General features: G+C 48.3%; 1 protein-coding gene across 1 annotated transcript; it reads right to left on the bottom strand.

Annotated features, from left to right (window-relative positions):
- Positions 1–639: 639 nt before the first annotated feature.
- Gm2a (GM2 ganglioside activator protein) lies at positions 640–15,684 on the bottom strand. The gene is made up of 4 exons (NM_010299.3): positions 15,425–15,684; positions 9,921–10,082; positions 4,589–4,771; positions 640–4,291 (listed from the first exon to the last, which is right to left on the bottom strand). The coding sequence occupies exons 1-4, from the start codon at positions 15,503–15,505 to the stop codon at positions 4,136–4,138; spliced, it is 582 nt and encodes a 193-aa protein (NP_034429.1). The 5' UTR covers positions 15,506–15,684; the 3' UTR covers positions 640–4,135.
- Between the last annotated feature and the right edge of the window lie 2,905 nt (positions 15,685–18,589).

Raw genomic sequence — 18,589 nt, 5'->3', positions numbered from 1 at the left:
AGCAGGCTCAGCTCTATGGCCTTTCTTCCTCTTGAGAAGGTTCTGTGTGTGTCCTGCGGGTACAGAGAATGAAACAGAAAAGGGGACTGTAGAATGGAGAACTGGGTGCTGTGGGGGAGGGCAGTAAGTTACATGTGATGTGAACACGGAAAGGCACCGAAAGGGAAGGGGCGGGGAAGGGGGAAGAATCAACCAATTGTGTTTGAAGATACAACAAAGTAATGGAATAATTGCAGGAAGAATGTGAAACTCCTCTTTAACCCCAGCACTCTGGAGGCAGAGGCAGGTGGTTTTCTGTGAGTTCATGGCCAGCCTAGTCTACAAAGTAAGTTACAGGACAGCCAGGGCAACACAGAGAAACCCTGTCTTGAAGAGAAAAAGAAGAAAAACAAAAAGTGAATAGTGTGTGCTAAATAAAAATAATTTTTCAATGATATGGGTATCGGAATGGCTCAGTAGGTAAAAGTACTTACCACCCAAACTGGCCTCTGCTTAATTCCCAAGCCACAGTAGGAGAGACTGACTCCCTCCCCAAAGTTATCCTCTGACCACAAATGCACCATGGAACAAGTGCCTGAATACTCTTTCCTCTTTTGCGCACATACACAGTAAATAAATGTAAAAGAAATTAACAGAAACTTTCACAAAACAGTCTCTTTTTATTTTGAAAAACTTCTAAAGCAAGACAGAAATAGCTCAAATGTCACATCACCTGTCATTAATGCTAAGACCCTCCACAGCCACACCCACGTCAACACAGCTGAAATGCTAGTCTAATCCGACATCTGAAATGAGGATCTCAGACAGTGTCTGTATTCTCTCCCGGTATGCATGTGGCTGTTTCTAGATCATTCCTTATTATTCGTGGCCTTGGCAACCTTGAAGAGCTGCTTGGGATTATCTGACCATAGTTATATTGAGATGACATACTAAGAGCATCTCAGAGAAATGGCGCATACCCTTCAGTAACTGCTCATTTTATAGTGTTAGTTTTATAGCCCAGGCTAACTTGAATTTAAAATCTTCATAAGGGCTGGGATTGCAGGTGTGAGCCACCACGCCCTGCTAGGTAAGACTTAAACAGTGCAGATACTTGGTTTTTGTGCTATTTTATGCCCAGCTTAACATCCACATGAGACTCTTGTCAGTGGGTGACATTTACTCCTGAGGCTGCTGGCTTTTTTCTCTATCTTCTTTTCCTTGGGGTTCCACTGTGCACAGTAGACTCTATCCTGGGTTCTTATTTAAAAGACTCAAATGCATTGTCATCTTTTCTGTTACTCAAACTAACCAGGGATTAATCATCAGACACCCCTTCAGGTTGTCTGCTCCATTCCCTTAATGTGGAGGTTCACGCCTTTGATTCCAGCACTCAGGAGCCAGAGGCAGGTGGGTCCCTGAGTTCAGGGTCATCTTGGTCTACACAGTGAGTTCCAGGCCAGTAAGGGCTACACAGTGAGAACCTGTCTCAAAAATTATTTATATATAATGGTGGCACACACACACACAAATAATAAACTAAGCATTAAAAAAAAACCCACCCTCAAGACTGGGCATGGTGACACACACCCTTAACCCTAGTTTTCAGGAGGGTACATGGCAAAGCATAGTAGTATAGCAGGCTGATATATACAGCACTGGGAAACTGGTTTCCATTGTAGGATGATGTATACCGAGTACCATGAGGGATGATATATACAGGGTTGAGAAGCAAGGTATCATGGTGGAATGTATGCAGGCATGCTCACCTCATTGTGGGCAGTAAGCAGAAACAAAGGAATGGTGTGCCAAGACCTTCAAGTGCCCGCTCCCAAAGACCTTATTTCCTTCTTTCTAGGCCTCAAAACACACCATCCTTCTTTGTTCATGGATCTGAGATGTCACCTCAAATCTTACCCACAACCCACAAGAGACAACAAGGCACATTTAACAAGTATGACATATAGATTTCCTGAGCTGGTAAGGTGCTGTTCTGATTGTGAACTTGGGGTGCATTGCATACAATCCCAGCAAGTAGTGGGAGGGCTAAGTTCCAGACTAGCCTATACCACCTTGCAGAACCAACCAAACAACAAAAGCAGAGTGCAGACTACAAATCAAGAGAACTAGGCGTGGTGGTACAGGCCTGTAATCCTGAAAGCATAAGGACATGGTCATGCTTGTCCTATGTACAGAGGAGTTTGAGGTCAGCCTAGACTAGATAGAATGAGACCCTGCCTCTCAGTAGCAGATTTGCCTTACAAATTTGAGGACCAGAGTTCGGGTCCCCAGAACCATGAACACATTTATAATCCCAGTAATAGTGGGATGTGAGGTGGGGGCAGGTGGATACCCAGGACTCTCTGACCAGACAGCATGGTTTGCATAGCAGTTCCAAGTTAATGAGACCCTGACTTAACACAAAAAATGGAAAGCACCCAAGGAATGATACCCAAGGTTGTCTTCTAGCCTCCTCTCTCTCCTCTTTCTCTCTCACATGCATGCACATGCACACAAAACCAAAAGAAAAAAATATGTAGTGGAAAGCTTTAAGGTTGAATGGCAGAAAACTAGGCTAAGGGATCTGAAAGCAACCCTGGGCGTTCAGGCCCAAACAGAGCAAGGCGGAAGCCCCGGCTGCTGCTGAGATGAACACAAGCACCCATGGCCAGAGATGCCTGGACTCCCCTGGACCACCCACTGAGCCCTTCCACAGCCACAGCCCATCACAGACTCCCAAACATGCAGCCATGCTCAATGAAGCACACAGCCAAGAAAAGGAGCCCACACAGCAAGTTAAAAAGATTTATTGCCAGACCAGTCTTCTAGTCCAGAACCTGGGCTGTCCGAGGAGGCTCAGGAAGTTGTCATGGTGCAACCTGATGTGGGACCCACTCTCTTCACAGGACCCCTGTTCCACGTGGTGGCTGCTAGGTGGGATCTACTCCAGTGTGAACCCCTCTACTCTGGTGGTGATGGCTCGGAAGTTGGCACAGTGCCCAGCTCTCAGAAGCCATGTAGACCTGCTCTAGTGCAGGCTGAGCCCTCTTTGAGGCCAGGCACCAAGGACTTGACCTTGAAGGGGGAAGAGATGCGGCCAGATAACTTGAGATTGAGAAGATGAACAGATGTGAGGAAAAGCAGCCACCTGGGAGCCAGATTATGTCCCTGGGTGAGTCCGTGGGGCCCCTTTGGCCTGCATAGTAAGTATATATAAAAAAACCATTTGTTTCCAATAGTTAAAAATTCTACAATTTCATATAAACGGCTGGGTTTGGGGCCTAAGGAAGAAAAATGTTGCAAATATCTGGCAACATTCCTTACATGGAACTTGCAGGGGACTGCACCTCTTTAGAACTAGATATGCCATTCCAGACCCTGGCCACCTGGCACCAGAGCACATGTGCTATTGGTTTTTTTGGTTGTTTCTTGTCAGGTATAAGGAATGCCATCCCATTCTTGAAGGCATCATACCAAAAAAAAAAAAAAAAAAAAAGGAAAAAGGAAAAATGGGCATCGCTCCCAGAAGTGATTGCTGTGCCTCCCTAGGTCTTCGGCTTGGCCCTACAGGTACCTGTGCTTTGCCAAGGGTTACTGGAGCATGCCCAACAATAACTCTCACAGGTTTCTGTCACACACCACCCTGCCTCTTCAGGATCTGTCAGCCCCAGTGTTGACAAGTTAAGTTGCAAAGAGAATGCAGTTAATCACAGAAGTTAATAGAGGGACCCAAGACTGACTACCTAGACCTCTTTGCAGGAAGAGAGGCTCAGGATGGAATGAGAAATTAATACGGTTATCCTGGTTTTAAAGTTGGTGACTAAAACAAAGAAGTGGGGTGAGCATAACTCCAGGAGGTCCAGGTTGGGCCAGTTTTGACCTTAGGATTCCCAAACATGTTGGTTCCCATTCCTTGACTGTTTTGGATACGAAAGAAATTCTTAGAAAGTTGGTAGGGGTGCAAAGGAGCATGGCTTACAGCCCATCAGATGTTGGGCCTGGTCCATCCTCCCTCAGGTCAGGTTGCAATGATTTCCAGAGAGGGTAGAGAACCGTAGGAGGATAGAGTTAGAGGCAGGCAGGCCTGGGCACCGGAACACAGAAGAAGAGGCCTGCCGTGCTGGTGCCCCTTCATTCTGTGGTGGCTGCTGCCAGGTTATCTGCCCTTGAGAGAGGCAGCAATCTTGATGCAGCCCAGGCGCTTCCCACCACTGCTCAAGATACTCTGGATGCGGTAGTTGCCTGTGCTCAGCCAGCTCGGTAGCTCTAGGTCAGGCACTGTGAAGTTGCTCGTGGGTAGTGAGTAGGTACCCTGAGGGGAAGAAGTGAAGCCAGGTCAGGGCGGCCTATTGCTGACAGCCATAGCTGTGATCTCCCCCCCGTCCCCATTCTGCTAAGAGCCAAGAGTGGTGCTATAGCCCTTTTCTAGGCTCAGTATGAAGGGTACCAATGGTCACAGCTAAGCGTAAAGCTGCTCCATTTCATACACGGATAAACCAAGGCTTCCAGCTCCCAAGATAGCGGTTCTTATATACCCAAAGAAACAATATGCAGAATGAAAAGGCCACACCCACACCCACTCTACCACCTTGACACCCCAGGTACTCACTTCCTTGAAGGGACAGTGGCAGGGCAGCCCGTAGGTGTGCAGGGGCTCTGGGCAGCTCTCTCCAGGAGGAATGTATTCGTCTATCAGGTCACAGATGTTCTCGTAGCTACAGCTGCCTAGCTGTTCTACACAAGGAATCTTGACCCAGAAGCCAGCCACTTCCTTCTCCACGGTGAGCTCCACCTGTCACAGGATTCATCAAGGTGACAGCGTGAACACATTCCTGCTCCTGCTTCTTGAAGTTTCATCTCATAACCCGCTGCAATAAGGCTTGTAGACGGATCTCAGAGTAATCCCCCATACACCTCTACTGGTTTGATTCTTTGAGATGGGGGCTACATATGTAGACCAGGCTGGCCTTGAACCTGTAGCCATCCCCATTGTCTCTTGTTCCAGGGTATAGTGAGAACAGAAGGTTTAGCTGGGGAGATGTTCTGGCTGAGTCCCAGTATTCAACCTTACCTGAGCACGTGGTGGGCACTGATCACCAAATGTGAATGTCTCTTCTCTCTGACCAACACACCATCCTCCAGTTGTCGCTATCCAATGACAGGAACCAAAGCACTGCCATCACACTAGCTGAATGACTGTGGCACATGTCCTCGGTGGCCTTCTAAGCTATCCATTCTTAGCTGTAGAATCTTTCTGTTGGTTGCTCCTGACATACGTTTTCTCTTGTATCACAGATGATACAGTTATACATGGAAATGTAGCTAGGTACAGCAATGAATATCTGAAATAATGGTAGCCTGGAGGAAAAGGCGGGGAACTGCGAGTTCAAGGCCAGCCTGGTCTACAGATCTAGACTGCAACAATAAACAAACCGATGGAAATGGATAGGGAGATTTCTCTGAGACTGGTCTATGGTCCTTATTGCAGTTGGTTCCAAAAGCTGAATGGCCTCTCCAGACCGAGCTGGATGAGAACCCTAGAATGGGCTTCCCTCTGCCAAGCCAGCCTAACCCCACTCTTGTTCTCACTGCCTACCTGACCGAGGAGAAGCAGCCGGGACTCCCAAGCAAAAAGCCCGATTCACTGGCACATACAGAAGACTAACTATACCAGCTGCTGTGCATGCCAGCTGTCTCTCTGTGTCCCACCAAAACCAGGAAGGAAAAGGTGCACAGAGTGGTCAGCGGGAAATCAGCGCTCCCCACATGATTCCTGAGCATGGTACAGGAGGGTGCGTGTGTGTGTGTGTGTGTGTGTGTGTGTGTGTGTGTGTGTGTGTCCATCATTCACTTGGGTTTTTTTTTTTTTAAGTAGGTCTCCCACTAACTCAGCAGGTCTGCTAGGGGTCCTCCCATCTCTTCCTCCTCAGACCTAGGGTTCCGAGTATGTAGACCATCATGCCTGGGGGGTTGAATCTAGGTCCTCGTGCTTGCACAGGAAGCATGTTATCAACTGAGCCATCTCCCCAGCCTGGAAGCCGCAGTTCTCAGAATCCTTTCTTTTTTGACAGGGTTTCTCTGTCTAGCCCTGGCTGTCCTGGAACTCACTCTGTAGACCAAGCTGGCCTCGAACTCAGAAATCCGCCTGCCTCTGCCTCCCAAGTGCTGGGATTAAAGGCGTGCGCCACCACGCCCGGCTCAGAACCCTTTCAGCTCAGACATGCGAGCGACCTCTGCGTCTCAACCTTACTAGATCAGGGGGTTTCACCTTTGTGTTCTTTGTTTGGATCTTGGTGTGATAGGCTTGTATGTGGCTCAGGCTGGTCTTAAACTTGCTGTGCAGCAGACAGTGGCCATGACCTCCCAGATGCTGAGATTAATTACAGATGTGAGCCATCACCCTGGCTGGGGTTCTGCTTCTGAGAGATAAATCTGGGGATGGTACTCATTCCTCCAGACTCCACTAGTCCCAGACTGCTGCCTGAATCTTCAAATGACCGAGTACAAGAGGTACAGGCTGTCTTCTTCAAGGCCGGGAAATGGTGAAGGCAACACAGCCTGAATCCTGTGCGGAGTTGAAGCTGCTTGCCTCGGTGGCCTGCTCTGCTAACCTGAATCCATCCTGATTGTGCAGTGACCTTTCCTCTGGCCGGCCTCATCTGCTAAGAAAGTCTATTTCTCCTCAGATGAGGAACAGCCAGAGGGCCTGAGCTGGAGAGTAGCTCTGCCCCTGAGGGAGTTGGTCAAATGCCTTCAGTCTCTACTTCCTCAGTCAAGAGTGGGATGGTTTTCACAGTACTTCTGCCTTTTGTGAGGTCCCACTGAGGAAGATAGCACCTGGCCAGCACTTAGGAGCCTCAGGACACAAAACCTACTGCCAGCGGCTTCACATTCTTCTTCCCCTCATTTAGCCAAGGTCCCCAAGAGGAACTTGAAGCAGTCACCAACTAAACAGAAGTAACCAACTTACAGTTGAATGTTTATGGAGCTTCCCCCACAACTGCTCCTCCCCAGCCCAGGATCAGCACAGCATTGGAAGCCCAGGGCAGAAGTCAGTGATGTCAAAGGCTAGTCCCTAGGCAGCAGCCACAACCTGCCATTAGGGAATTAATCCTATCCATCTCAAACTTACGACCAGCAGGGCTCAGAAGTATATCCCATGTATCCTCGGCTGCAGCGCTTGTTCACCTGGCACAACTAAACCAACTCCTAAAGTCCACAGACATGCACTGTAAAGGCACTTGCTAAGGCCCTTGGCAACCCCTTCCTAACACAGGCCATTGCTCCGCCACATGGATAGAGCTGTGTCTAGATCTCACAACAATATACACTATGTTCAAACACCTAAGAATCAGCTGGGTGGCAGTGGCGTACGCCTTTAAACCCAGCACTTGGGAGGCAGAGGCAGGCAGATCTCTGAATTTGAAGCCAGCCTGGTCTACAGAATGAGTTCCAGGACAACTAAGGTTACACAGAGAAACCCTGTCTCAAGCAAATAAACAAAACAAAAAGAAGTTTAAAACCACTCAGGGCTAAGGAGATGGCTCAGTTGGTAAAGTGTCTGCCAGGCAAGCATGAGGACCTAAGCTCAGATGCCAGGATCCCAGAAAAATCTAGATGTAGTGGCTGGCACAGGCTCAGCACTGGAGAAGCAAAGTTGGGCAGACCCTGGAGCTCACTGGCCATCTTTCTAGCCAAACTGATGAACTCCAGGCACAATGGGACCCCATCTAAGGTGAAGAGAGGTTGAGGGGTGCACCTAACATTGACCTCTAGTCACCACATATATGTATATACATGTGCTCAGGCATACATACACACATGTGCACACACCCACCCACTCCAGATTCAACATTGAGAGCAGAGAATAGCATTCAGGCAACACTGGCAGACTCAGTTCAGCAGCCAGTCTCCCTTTCCAATCTGGACAAATTCTGTCCTTTTTTATCCACGGGACTTGACCTCTTCCTATTGGATAATAGCTGAAGAAAATGTACTAGATCAGCAAGGAGAAGCCATGGGCAGGGGTGGAGAGGCACTGAGATCTCTCCAGGCCTTCTAGCTCAATCACTGACAATGATTGACATGTCAACACGTGCCAGCACGAACTGGGCACATCCTGTGTGCTAGGCACTGAGTAAAGCACCATCCACATTACTGATTAACTCAGTTCTTGCTCAAGAGATGCCTAAGACTCAGAAAATTGAGCCCAACAGTACAGGGTGGTCTCCAACTGGCCGTGAGACTGAACATGACTTGACCTCCTGAATTTCCTGTACTTCTCCCTAAGTGCTATAATATACAAGCATGCATCACCAGGCTTGGCTCCCAAAATCTCTTAAATGATCTAAACGTGTTCCAGAATAGGTCTGGACCAGAAAGAGACTGCAGGGCATATAAGAACATCTTAGAAAGGTGGTGACTCTAACCAGAGAGTGAAGAGCTACAATAAACAGTGCCACAAGATGCCTTTACTATAAAATAAGAAAATATACAAAAACACATGCAAAGTTGGGCAATGGGTGGGAATAAGCTGATGTCCCCAAATAGATCTAAAAAGCAAGTGAACTGTGAAAGGATCGCTCGCCCTCATGAGGGATGACATTAGAGACTGGCCAAGACTCGGACTCTTAGTGTCAAAAATTGTGTGGGGAAGAAAACACAGCTGTCAGTGTAGGTGTAAACCTGGTTGGCTGTTTGGAGACATTTGGGCATTGATTATCAAAAGAGCTTTAAAAGCGTGCATCTGAGCCAGCGGGCTGCCTCAGCAGGACAAGGTGCTTGCCTTGTAAGCCTGGCGATCCGAGTTCCTGCCCCAGAACCCAACAAAAAGGTGGAAGGAGAGAACCAACTCTACAACTTGTCCCTGTTCCCTGTGTCGTGTGGGCCTCACCCCACATCTCCATATGCAGACACAAGAATAATAAATAAAAACATTTAATGTGAAGGTACATAGTCAGGAGAGTATGAATAGATCATTATTATACGGACAAATTCTAGCCCGCATGGCGTCTCCCAAATTAATCACGCTGTCTCATTAGAACAATGAGTGAAGATTCTGGGAGGATCCGTAACAGCCAACAATGAGCAGCTCCTAAGGAATTAGGCTAGGAGAAGACATTTAATAGAAGCTATTCATGGTGGCACACGCCTGTAATCCCAGTCCTCGGGAGGTGATGGCAGAAGGAGCAGAAGTTCAAGGCTATCCTTAGGTACTTACATTAAGTTGTGGGGCAGCCTAAACTACCTAAGGAAGGCCCTGGCTCAAAAGAACAGAAACAAAGTTGGGGATGTGGTTTTGGCAGAGTGCTCACCTAATATGCATGAGAGGCCCCGGGGTCCATTCCAGGTGTGGTAGTACCCCTGTGATCTGAGTACTCAAGAAGTGGAGGCCAGAGAGCCAGGAGCTCACAGCAAGTTCAAGGCCAGCTAAGGCTACATAAAGCCCTCCCTCAAAACATACATACAAAGCACTGCTTGTTTTCATATGTATTTTTTAAAAAATAAATGCATGCAGTATGGATAAAGGAAACAGCATTGTTCATTCAGCTCTGAGAGTCCACATTGTGGCGGCTCATGCCCACAACCAAACTGCGGCAGGCAGGCCTACCACAAGTTCAAGGCCAGCATAGGCTACAGAGTGAGACCCTGTCTCAAAACAAAAGAAAATAGCCTTATGTCCCTGGCTACTGGCTATACATCAAAACAACACAGAGGAGTCCATGGTGAACACTGGGCCGCCATATCCAAGTGCATGAATGGGTGAATCCCAGCTGACCTGGGTTTCCCTTCCATCCCCTGACCCTGAGACTCTATGAACCCGGGAAAGTCTGTGGTAAGTCTGCAAAGTCTGAAGTCTTTCACAATCTATGAGCATGAGTTTCCATGGCGCCTGCTGGCTGCCCACTCCCCGTCCATCGTCCACACAGCCTGGGGCTTACCTTCTGAGGAGCAGTGAGGGGAACGCTGGTCTTGCCCTCAAGGCTGACGACTACATCTCCAGGAACCACAATGGGGTCAGGTTGGATCGTGAGGCTTTTGATCACTGCAGGGTCCTTTCCTTCATCACAGTTATCCCAGGAGAAGCCACCAAGTTGGGAAAGCTAGGGACAACGAGACAGCAAGGAGAGAAGTGGAGGAAAAGAAATGTTTCAGCATACAAGAGTTGGAGGGAGGCCTGCCCATTCCCCTCTGAGCTCCATGGTAACAGTCACACTTGTCTGACCCATTCTTCAGGCAAAATGCCAAAGTGCAGGGCCTAGGCCCATTATATCAGACCTTGAACTTTAAAACTAAGGGGGTTGGGATGTCGCTCCGTTGGTGGAATGTCTACCTGGCATATTGGAAACCTTAGGCTCTATCCTTGGCATGACACAAACCCAGTGTGGTGGCAGGGGCAACACTTGGGAGGTAGAACATCAGGAATTCATGGTCATCTTCAACTACATAGCCCATGTCAGGCCAGTCTAGATACACAAGACCCTGTTCTGGGGCAGGGCAGGAGAGAGAGAGAGAGAGACTTAGCTAGCTGTATGGGTGCAAGCCCATAATGTAAACACTCAAGGGAAGATGTGGTCATTCTAAACCAGCCTAGGCTACAAAAGAAGGGAGGGAGGGAGGGAGGGAGGAAGGGAGGGAGGGAGAGAGGAATCACCCCTAGCTAAGGAAGTATTGGCAGTGGTGGCTACAGAGAGGAGGAGTCATTATACCTTGGGGGCTTGTGATACTCATAGATAGCCATGTCCTAACCCATGCACATATGAGAAGCAATAATTGGACTCAGTGGGTTATTAAGAGAAGATAAAAATGGCAGGCAGGTGCGCTGGATTGAAAGGGAATGTGGGATTGGATACGATACAGATACATTGTATACAAGTCAATGAATACAGAAAATACTCTATTTAATAATGGTATTAGCCTCATTTAGCTTTGAGGGTACCTTCTCTGAGCTCTGACCCTGCCACCCATTTCTCTCCAGCTAGCTTTGGGAGGTCACCACAAGACAAGCTGCTGAAAGTCACCCTTGTATTCCATGCCCATGAGCCTGATTATGCCCCACCCCTTGTCCAATCCTAGGTCGGCAACAAGGGGGAACAAGGAGAAAGAACACAAGGAGAAACAACAGTAACCCAAGCCTCAGCGTCCAGGGAACAAGACCCACAGGACAAGATCTACAGGAGGTCCCTCAGTGACGAGCAATGACTTTCTCACCTTACACCCACATTCTTACTCCCCTGTCGTGAACCACACCATAGGCACAACCTGAGTCACCCACCACTCCTCTGCAGAGGAACTTCTCAAATCTTCCTCCACGTGACCTAGATCCAACAAATGTGACCACCAGCCCCCAGAACCTTAGGATCTGGGATTCATTCTACACCTCTGTCTGTCTGTTTGTCTGCCTGTCTGCCTGTCTCTCCCTCTCAAAACACACTCACATGCCCCACCCCCAAAACCCCCTACAAAGACACTTAGCACTGCCATTATCCACACACAGCCTTAGAAAATCTGCCAGCCTGGCCTCCATCTTAACCCATTCATAACCATCCGGACCCAGAGAACACCTGATCCGTGCTAGACCACAGCTTCTCTCTGCCAAGCCTTGGAATTATGACACAAGAAGCTGTGTGTGTGACCCTATGGCCAGAGGCAATGTATGTGACCCTTATGACACAAGGCCTGGCACTGCCTTGGGTCAAAAGTTTTAAGGTGGGTTCCAAGCACGTACACTTGCGGCTCAGCTCCAAGTTGAGTTGAGGAGACAAGAGTAAGAGCCCCTCTGTCCTATGGGAAAGGAACACAGAGTCAGTCACCTATATGATCTACTACAGCACTAAAGGAGCCAGGCATGCTGACATACACCAGTCATCCCAGCACTAGGGAGGCTGAGGCAGGAGGATCTCAAGCTTGAAGGCAGCCTGGGCTACATAGTGAGACCCTGTCTTCAAAAAAGAACAAAAGGCAATCTAAGACCAGCAAGACCAGCACAGGGCACATGCCTGTAATCCCAGCACTCGGCTCTGATGTTCAAACTCATCCTCAAACACACAGTGAGCTCATAACCAGCCTGGGATGGAAAACAAGCATCCCAGGGACCTGGGACAGGTATGGCTTTGGAGTGCCAGGCAGGAAGCCTAGGTTCCAGTCAAACAGACCTGGGTTGGAATCCCAGCCTGGAACACATACAATTGGAGTCCTGATTTCTGATTTCCACATCTTTTAAGTAGAGGCATTTTATATCTTCCTCCCAGAACTGTTGCAAGGTGAGAACACGTATGTGACAACTCATGACATTGTGTCAGACACAAAGCATGAGCTGGCTCACTAAAACACAGCCATGTGCCTCCCTGGCCTCTGTTTCCTGCCACCAACTCCGTGAGATCCATGTAAGCCTGTTAAACTCCATGTTCAAGCTTCTTGGCATGGGCTTCTGATTCCTGGAATGAAAGGCCACACTGTGACTAAGAAAGGCAGGGCCAGGGTAGGTACCAGCAGGTATTTTGCTCAAACTTCATTCCATAAGTATTTGTGAAGCGACTATTTCAGGGCCTGGACTGAGGCTTTGTAAACAATAGGAAGCAGTTCTTCCCTGCCTTGTGGGGCTTATAGTCTAGTGTAAATAAGTGTTCCCCAGGCTGGCAGTGTAACTCAGTGGTAGAGAGCTCGCCTAACATGCCTAAAGTCCTGGGTTCAAACCCAAGTACTAGGGGGCAGAAAAAACGGAAAGAAAAGAAGGGAGAGAAGGAGGGAGGGAGGGAACAAAGGAGGATCGACCACATATTAGAGTGCCTGAAGGTGGTGTGGAGAGTAACTCAGGTCTTACTTAGGGTGGTTGAAAGGTGACACTTAAAAACATTCTTTCAGGATGAGAAATTAGCCATCAATACACACAGAGCACAAGCAAAGGCCCTGAGGTAGAAGCTCAGCTGGTTCCAGTACTACAGAAAGGCCAACAGGCTAAACACGTTGAATGAGGGACCTCGCTGAAGAAGGGTAGCAGTCTCATTGATTATAAGCCCTCATAGGTCAAAGAGAGCAAACTGGCCATGTGCAGTAGAACACCTTCGAAAGAAAGTACGGCGCTTGGAGAAGGATGGACTGGGGGAGGAGTGGCTGGTCCTAAGATAAATGAAAAAAAATGGCTAAGTAGTAACCTGGGCTGACAGGGTAGGAGGCTACTTTTTCCAACTCAGCAGCCTGATTCACACCAAGGAGGACTTTGGGTTCAGGGAAGTTTCTAGAGTGTCCTTTTTTAGACTCTTCCACCCTCTCCCATTACCCCTTCCCCCCTGCCCTAGTAGGGGACTTTTCACAAGGTGGTCCTCCACTAGCAGGGCCTGGGCAGCTTCAGCTGTGAGGTACTCCAGCAGCTGAGTCCAGGCTCTTGGGGAAAGGGAGGATAGCGATCAGCAGTATGTACCTCGAACCTGGCAGATGCCATCCCTAGCCTAGATGTGGCTACATAGGCAGAATAGGGGCAGATCCAGGCATGGGTTAAAATCACACACCAACCACTACTGCTCTCACTAACAGATGCTAATTAAGCCCTGGTCTCACTAGCAGACACCTCTGGCATGTTAACCCCTGGAGGTTCAACTTCCTCATTTATTAAGTGAGCATAACTATATCTTCTGTCAGGGTGATGGCAGGAGGAGAAGTCTGTACACAAAGCAACAGGACTCAGCGCCTGAAGGCAGCCAAGCTCATTTAAATGTTCTGCCCCGGGCCTGAGAAGAGAGAGACGATGTGACAGGGATGACAATAGGGAACCCCAGAGCAGGTGCTGGAATAGAGAGGGACATTCATGGGAAACCCAAATAAAGCCTAATTTAGTTCACAGTAAAGGACCCACACTGGCTTGGTTTTAACAAGCACACTGATAATATGGGGTACTAACAAAAGCAATTAGGTAAATACACAGAACTTTATGCTATCCTTATGAATTACTCCAAAATTGGGAGATGGAGACAGGAGGATCAGTATAGTTCAAGGTTATCATTAGCTACTTAGAAGAGTTTAGGCTAGCCTGGACAACAGAGATCCTATCTCAAAAAACAATTTTTTTTAAAAGAGGAAAAGTACAAAGCTCAATCTGCAGCACACAGTAGGTATATAATAAATGACACCTACTATGCAACATAGAGTCTAGTAAGTGCCCAGCACAAAGCCAGTCATATCAGAGTCACTACAGCCCAGGGTCACAGGACCAGTGATACAAGAAGACCCCAGGGTTCTGAAGACTCAGTCACTCACTGGTCACTGCAGACTCAAGTTCTGCGACCATAAGCCTCTAGAGTAAGGTTCAAAAATGTCACTGAGTGATCTTGAGTAAAGTCCTTAACAGCCAAAAGGAGGTTGGTGCCTACAATGCCTGAGTCCCTCCAAATTGCCTATCTGAGCCCCTAAAGTTTGGAATGGCACCCACAGGCAAAGCATACAGGAGAAATGGGGATGTCATCTGCAGGCCTACTGCCTCTAACTGGGCTCCACCTCACAAGGCCGGCTGTGGAACCAAGACCTGAATTCCCACACCAGGAGACGTCAAGAGACAAGCTGAGCCAGGCGTGGTGGCACACGCCTTTAATCCCAGCACTCGGGAGGCAGAGGCAGGCGGATTTCTGAGTTCGAGGCCAGCCTGGTCTACAAAGTCCAGGACAGCCAGGACTATACAGAGAAACCTTGTCTCAAACAACCAAAAAAAAAAAAAAAAAAAAAGAGACAAGCTGACTAGCCTCTGGGACAGTGAGGTCAAAAGGTCCTTCCTCCCACATGTAACATCTCCCTGCATCTGACCAAACAAGGCCAAGGCCATACTGGCCCCAACTGCCCTATTCCTTGGGCATTCTGCAAACCCTCGGTTCATGAAAGCCCTCACCCTATGCTGACATGACATACATTTTATACACTAAAGCTAAGATCGTCCACAACACTTTCCCCCTTTTTTCAGCCGGTCCTGGCAGGAAGGGTCTGGAGGACCTGCACTTTTAGGCCACAACAAAAGGCAATGGGACTGGGCTTTCCCCTCAGAATGACCGAACCCCCCTTTCCCAGTGGTCTGTAGTGCAGGGAATTAGAGACAGGGAAGTAAAAGGCTGTCAGGAGATGGAGGGTCTCAGTGGCACACAGCTAGGTGCTTTGGAATCACACTGCTGGCCCTCAGTAACCTGGTAGCCAAGTTTGAACCTCCGGGCCCAACATTCAACCCTCCTACCAGCAGGAAGACCTCAGAGCCAAGCAGAAAACAGGGAAAGAAGAGGGCCCGGAATGCAGCGAGTCACAGACTGAGAACCTGGGTTTAGGACAAGAGCGTTCGCATCACTGCTCTGCACCCGGAAAGGATGGGTGGGACAGGACGATTCGGAGGAGAGGAGCCCTTCTAGGACAGTCTGGACCCATCAGTCCCGGGATGTCGCTGAAGGCCTGCTCCAGGATCGGGGACACTCACGCGCTTCGGGACGAGGCGCGCAGGGGCGACGGAGCCTGCGAGCAGCAAGCCCAGCAGGAGCAGCAGCGGTAGACGGTGCATGGCGATGGTCCTCCGTGTCGGTCTAGGCAATGCGACTCACGGCTGCCTTTAAAGACAGCAGGTCGCTAATGCACAGCCTGGCTGCGCTCAGCGCTCCGCCCCGCGGGGCTGAGATTGCAGGCCCTAGGCGGGACTTCTCCGGCCACGCCCCAAACACCACCTGCTTCAGCCCCACCCTCAACGGCCTACTGCAGGGGCAGAGCCAGCGGAGGAAGGGGCGGAGCTGAGTTCTGAGGAAAAAAAAAAAAAGGTTCTGCGAAAGAGGCGGGGTCGATTGAGGGCGGGGCTGAGGGAAGGAGCGAGGCTAAGAGGACGGAGAAGGGCGGAGCGCGAGGGGCGGGACTGCGGGAGGGGTGGGGCTAAGAGGCGGGAGGGACAGGGCCGAGTGCTAGGGCGGAGCTGAATGCAGAAGCAGGGCTCCACACGCGGTTGGGTGAGGATGATAGGCGAGATGGGCGGGGCTTGTTGGGCGGGGCGGGGCGAAGTTCTGGAGTGTTTTTCAAGGTTCAGTTTTTTCCTTCCTAGGTTCCTCTCTACACAGAGAGAAAGCTCCCTGCCAGTTTCCTGCTCATATTGTAACTCCTGGCATGTGGTTGTTGGCATTTAACAGCATCTAAAGCGCTGCCAGGTCCTGAGGCTTTTAGACCTGGGAAAGCGCCTGCGCCTAACGATGAGTTTAGGAGATGGTGGTGCTTATCGCTGTCCGCAGTCTTTTCGTTAGACACCAAAGTTTACTTTCCAAAGTACAAAATACCAGAAACGTTGACAGAAAGAACGTCCAACTGTCACCCTTATGGCCCGAGGAGGAGTTCGAGACCTTCACCAAGGCCAAACTGGGCTTTGTCGCTGAAAAGAATTTGAGGACTAGCCTCACGGTGAAGCACAGTTAGTGATTTTATTTAAAATATAGGCTTAAGACATGAGACTTAAGAGACAAAATAGCGCCCGGAACAAAGTTAAGTCACATTGGAAAGTAGGTTTGTGGCCTTCTCAAAGACTCTAGGTCCTAGAGTTCTCATTCTGACTACAAGATTTTAGAAGCCCATCCCTGTTTTTTTATTCAATAACTACGGTTATGGATTGGCTCCAAAGGTACCTTGAGCAGGGTTCCAAGCTGGTTAACTGAAACCAGAAACCACTGAACTTGCACAGGGAGCTGAGTGCCTGTGCTTCTTGGTAAATGGAATTTCTAGTAAGATTGCTAGAAAACTGTAGACTTAACAACTGGGAATGTGGGAGCCTTAAGCAATACTTAATTGTGCAGGGATTCTTGCTTTTCTGCTCCAACCAGATTCCAGGTGAAGGGGCTCCTTCTTATCACCCATGATTTTTTCCCTATCTTCCTTCTGTAAGAAATAAATCACAGGGCTGGAGAGATGACTCAGCAGTTAGGAGCACTGACTGCTTTTCCAGAGGTGCTGAGTTCAATTCCCAGCAACCACATCGTGGTTCACAACGGTTTATAATGGGATCCGATGTCCTCTTCTGCTGTGTCTGAAAACAGCAATCAGTGTACTCGCATACATGAAATAAATAAATAACTTTTTTTTAAAAGGAAAGGAAAAAAATAAATCACTGTTCTGCCTTAAGTCTGAGCTACTGAACCTGTCAGAGTTACAGATTAAGCAAGAGGCTCAAAGAACCTCTCTCCACTTAGCAGGTGGCTGTCACATGTTGTAAACTGAACCTTGAGCAGGGGGTGGGGTAGGGCACGCCTTTAATTCCAGCACTTGGGAGGCAGAGGCAGGCGGATTTCTGAGTTCAAGGCCAGCCTGCTCTACAGAGTGAGTTCCAGGACAGCCAGGGCTACACAGAGAAACTCTGTCTCAAAAAAAAAAGAAGAAGAAGAAGAAGAAGAAGAAGAAAGAAAGAGAGAGAGAAAGAGAGAGAGAGAGAGAGAGAGAGAGAGAGAGAGAGAAAGAAAGAAAGAAAGAAAGAAAAAAATTGAACCTTGAAAAGCTGTAGGCAGTCCTCTGAGCTCATCTTTAGTAAAGGGGGCATTCTCAAGCCCCAAGATGGTAATTTTAGATAAGATTGTCCTAAACCAACAGGATGAACAACTCAGGGAGGTGCAATGATTGTACCTGAGTCCCAAATTACGCGAGAGAAAGGGAAGGAACTTCTCTGCATCAGGACTTAAAACCACTGTCTTTCATCAGTTCAACAAGCCAGCTAGATTTGCTTTTTCTCTATGCCCCTTTCTGCAGAATGTTAAAAAATAAATAAATAAAGATTCATTTTCATGACTTTGATTAGTTATAGAGTGAGGGTCTTGGTTCTCCTTTCTCCTTTTTCTTGCCTCAAAAATATTCCTAAAATTAGATGTGGGACTATAACTTTTAGTTACTAATGAATAGCCAGCACCTGACAAGACTGTCTTTTTTTTTTTTTTTTTTTTTTTTTTGGGTTTTTGAGACAGGGTTTCTCTGTGTAGCCCTGGCTGTCCTGGAACTCACTTTGTAGACCAGGCTGGCCTCGAACTCAGAAATCCACCTGCCTCTGCCTCCCAAGTGCTGGGATTAAAGGCGTGCACCACCACGCCCGGCAAGACTGTCAATTTTTAATGTGTCCTAAGCTACATTTTGTTTTATTCATTCTGTGTGCCTGTCTAGTTTCCCCTTTGTTCATATTAGAATACATTTCATATCATTAAAAACATGACATTGGTTCATCTCTATTAACTAGGCTGCATACTTTACCCAATGGTTCTGTCACACTAAACTCTCTCCTTCATCACGCACAGATGCAAGTCAAGGACCAGAAGAGAGAAGCCCTTTCCCACTGTCACATAGCAAAGTGAAGAGAGGTCATTCATACTGTGGCTGGTCTCACAGGTTGTAGGGGTTGTCTGTGTGGCCTTACCCTTAGATAGAGAGGACTACAGTCCTAGCTCTGAACTGTTACAGCATATTTGATCACACTGTGAACCCTGAGATTGTGTTATTTGCTGGAAACACCTGTTTTAGTTGTGGTGGGGCACAACCTTAGCACATACCTTTAATCAAAGAGGTTTCTGCTTGAATATTGTAAACAGGATTAAATAAAGTAAAGTACAGGTTAATAGACTGAACAAGCAACCAATTG

Source organism: Mus musculus, chromosome 11 (genome assembly GCF_000001635.26).
Source record: "Mus musculus strain C57BL/6J chromosome 11, GRCm38.p6 C57BL/6J".
NCBI lineage: Eukaryota > Metazoa > Chordata > Mammalia > Rodentia > Muridae > Mus > Mus musculus.
Note: the sequence above shows the minus strand (reverse complement) of the source record. Positions and strands in the feature narration are given on the sequence as shown.

Coding starts and splice junctions, on each gene's coding strand:
- Gm2a (NM_010299.3), bottom strand. CDS start 15,505: ATGCACCGTCTACCGCTGCTGCTCCTGCTGGGCTTGCTGCTCGCAGGC. Junction 10,083..15,424: donor CGCGCCTCGTCCCGAAGCGC/GTGAGTGTCCCC, acceptor CGTTGTCCCTAG/CTTTCCCAACTTGGTGGCTT. Junction 4,292..4,588: donor GCCACTGTCCCTTCAAGGAA/GTGAGTACCTGG, acceptor TCTTCCCCTCAG/GGTACCTACTCACTACCCAC.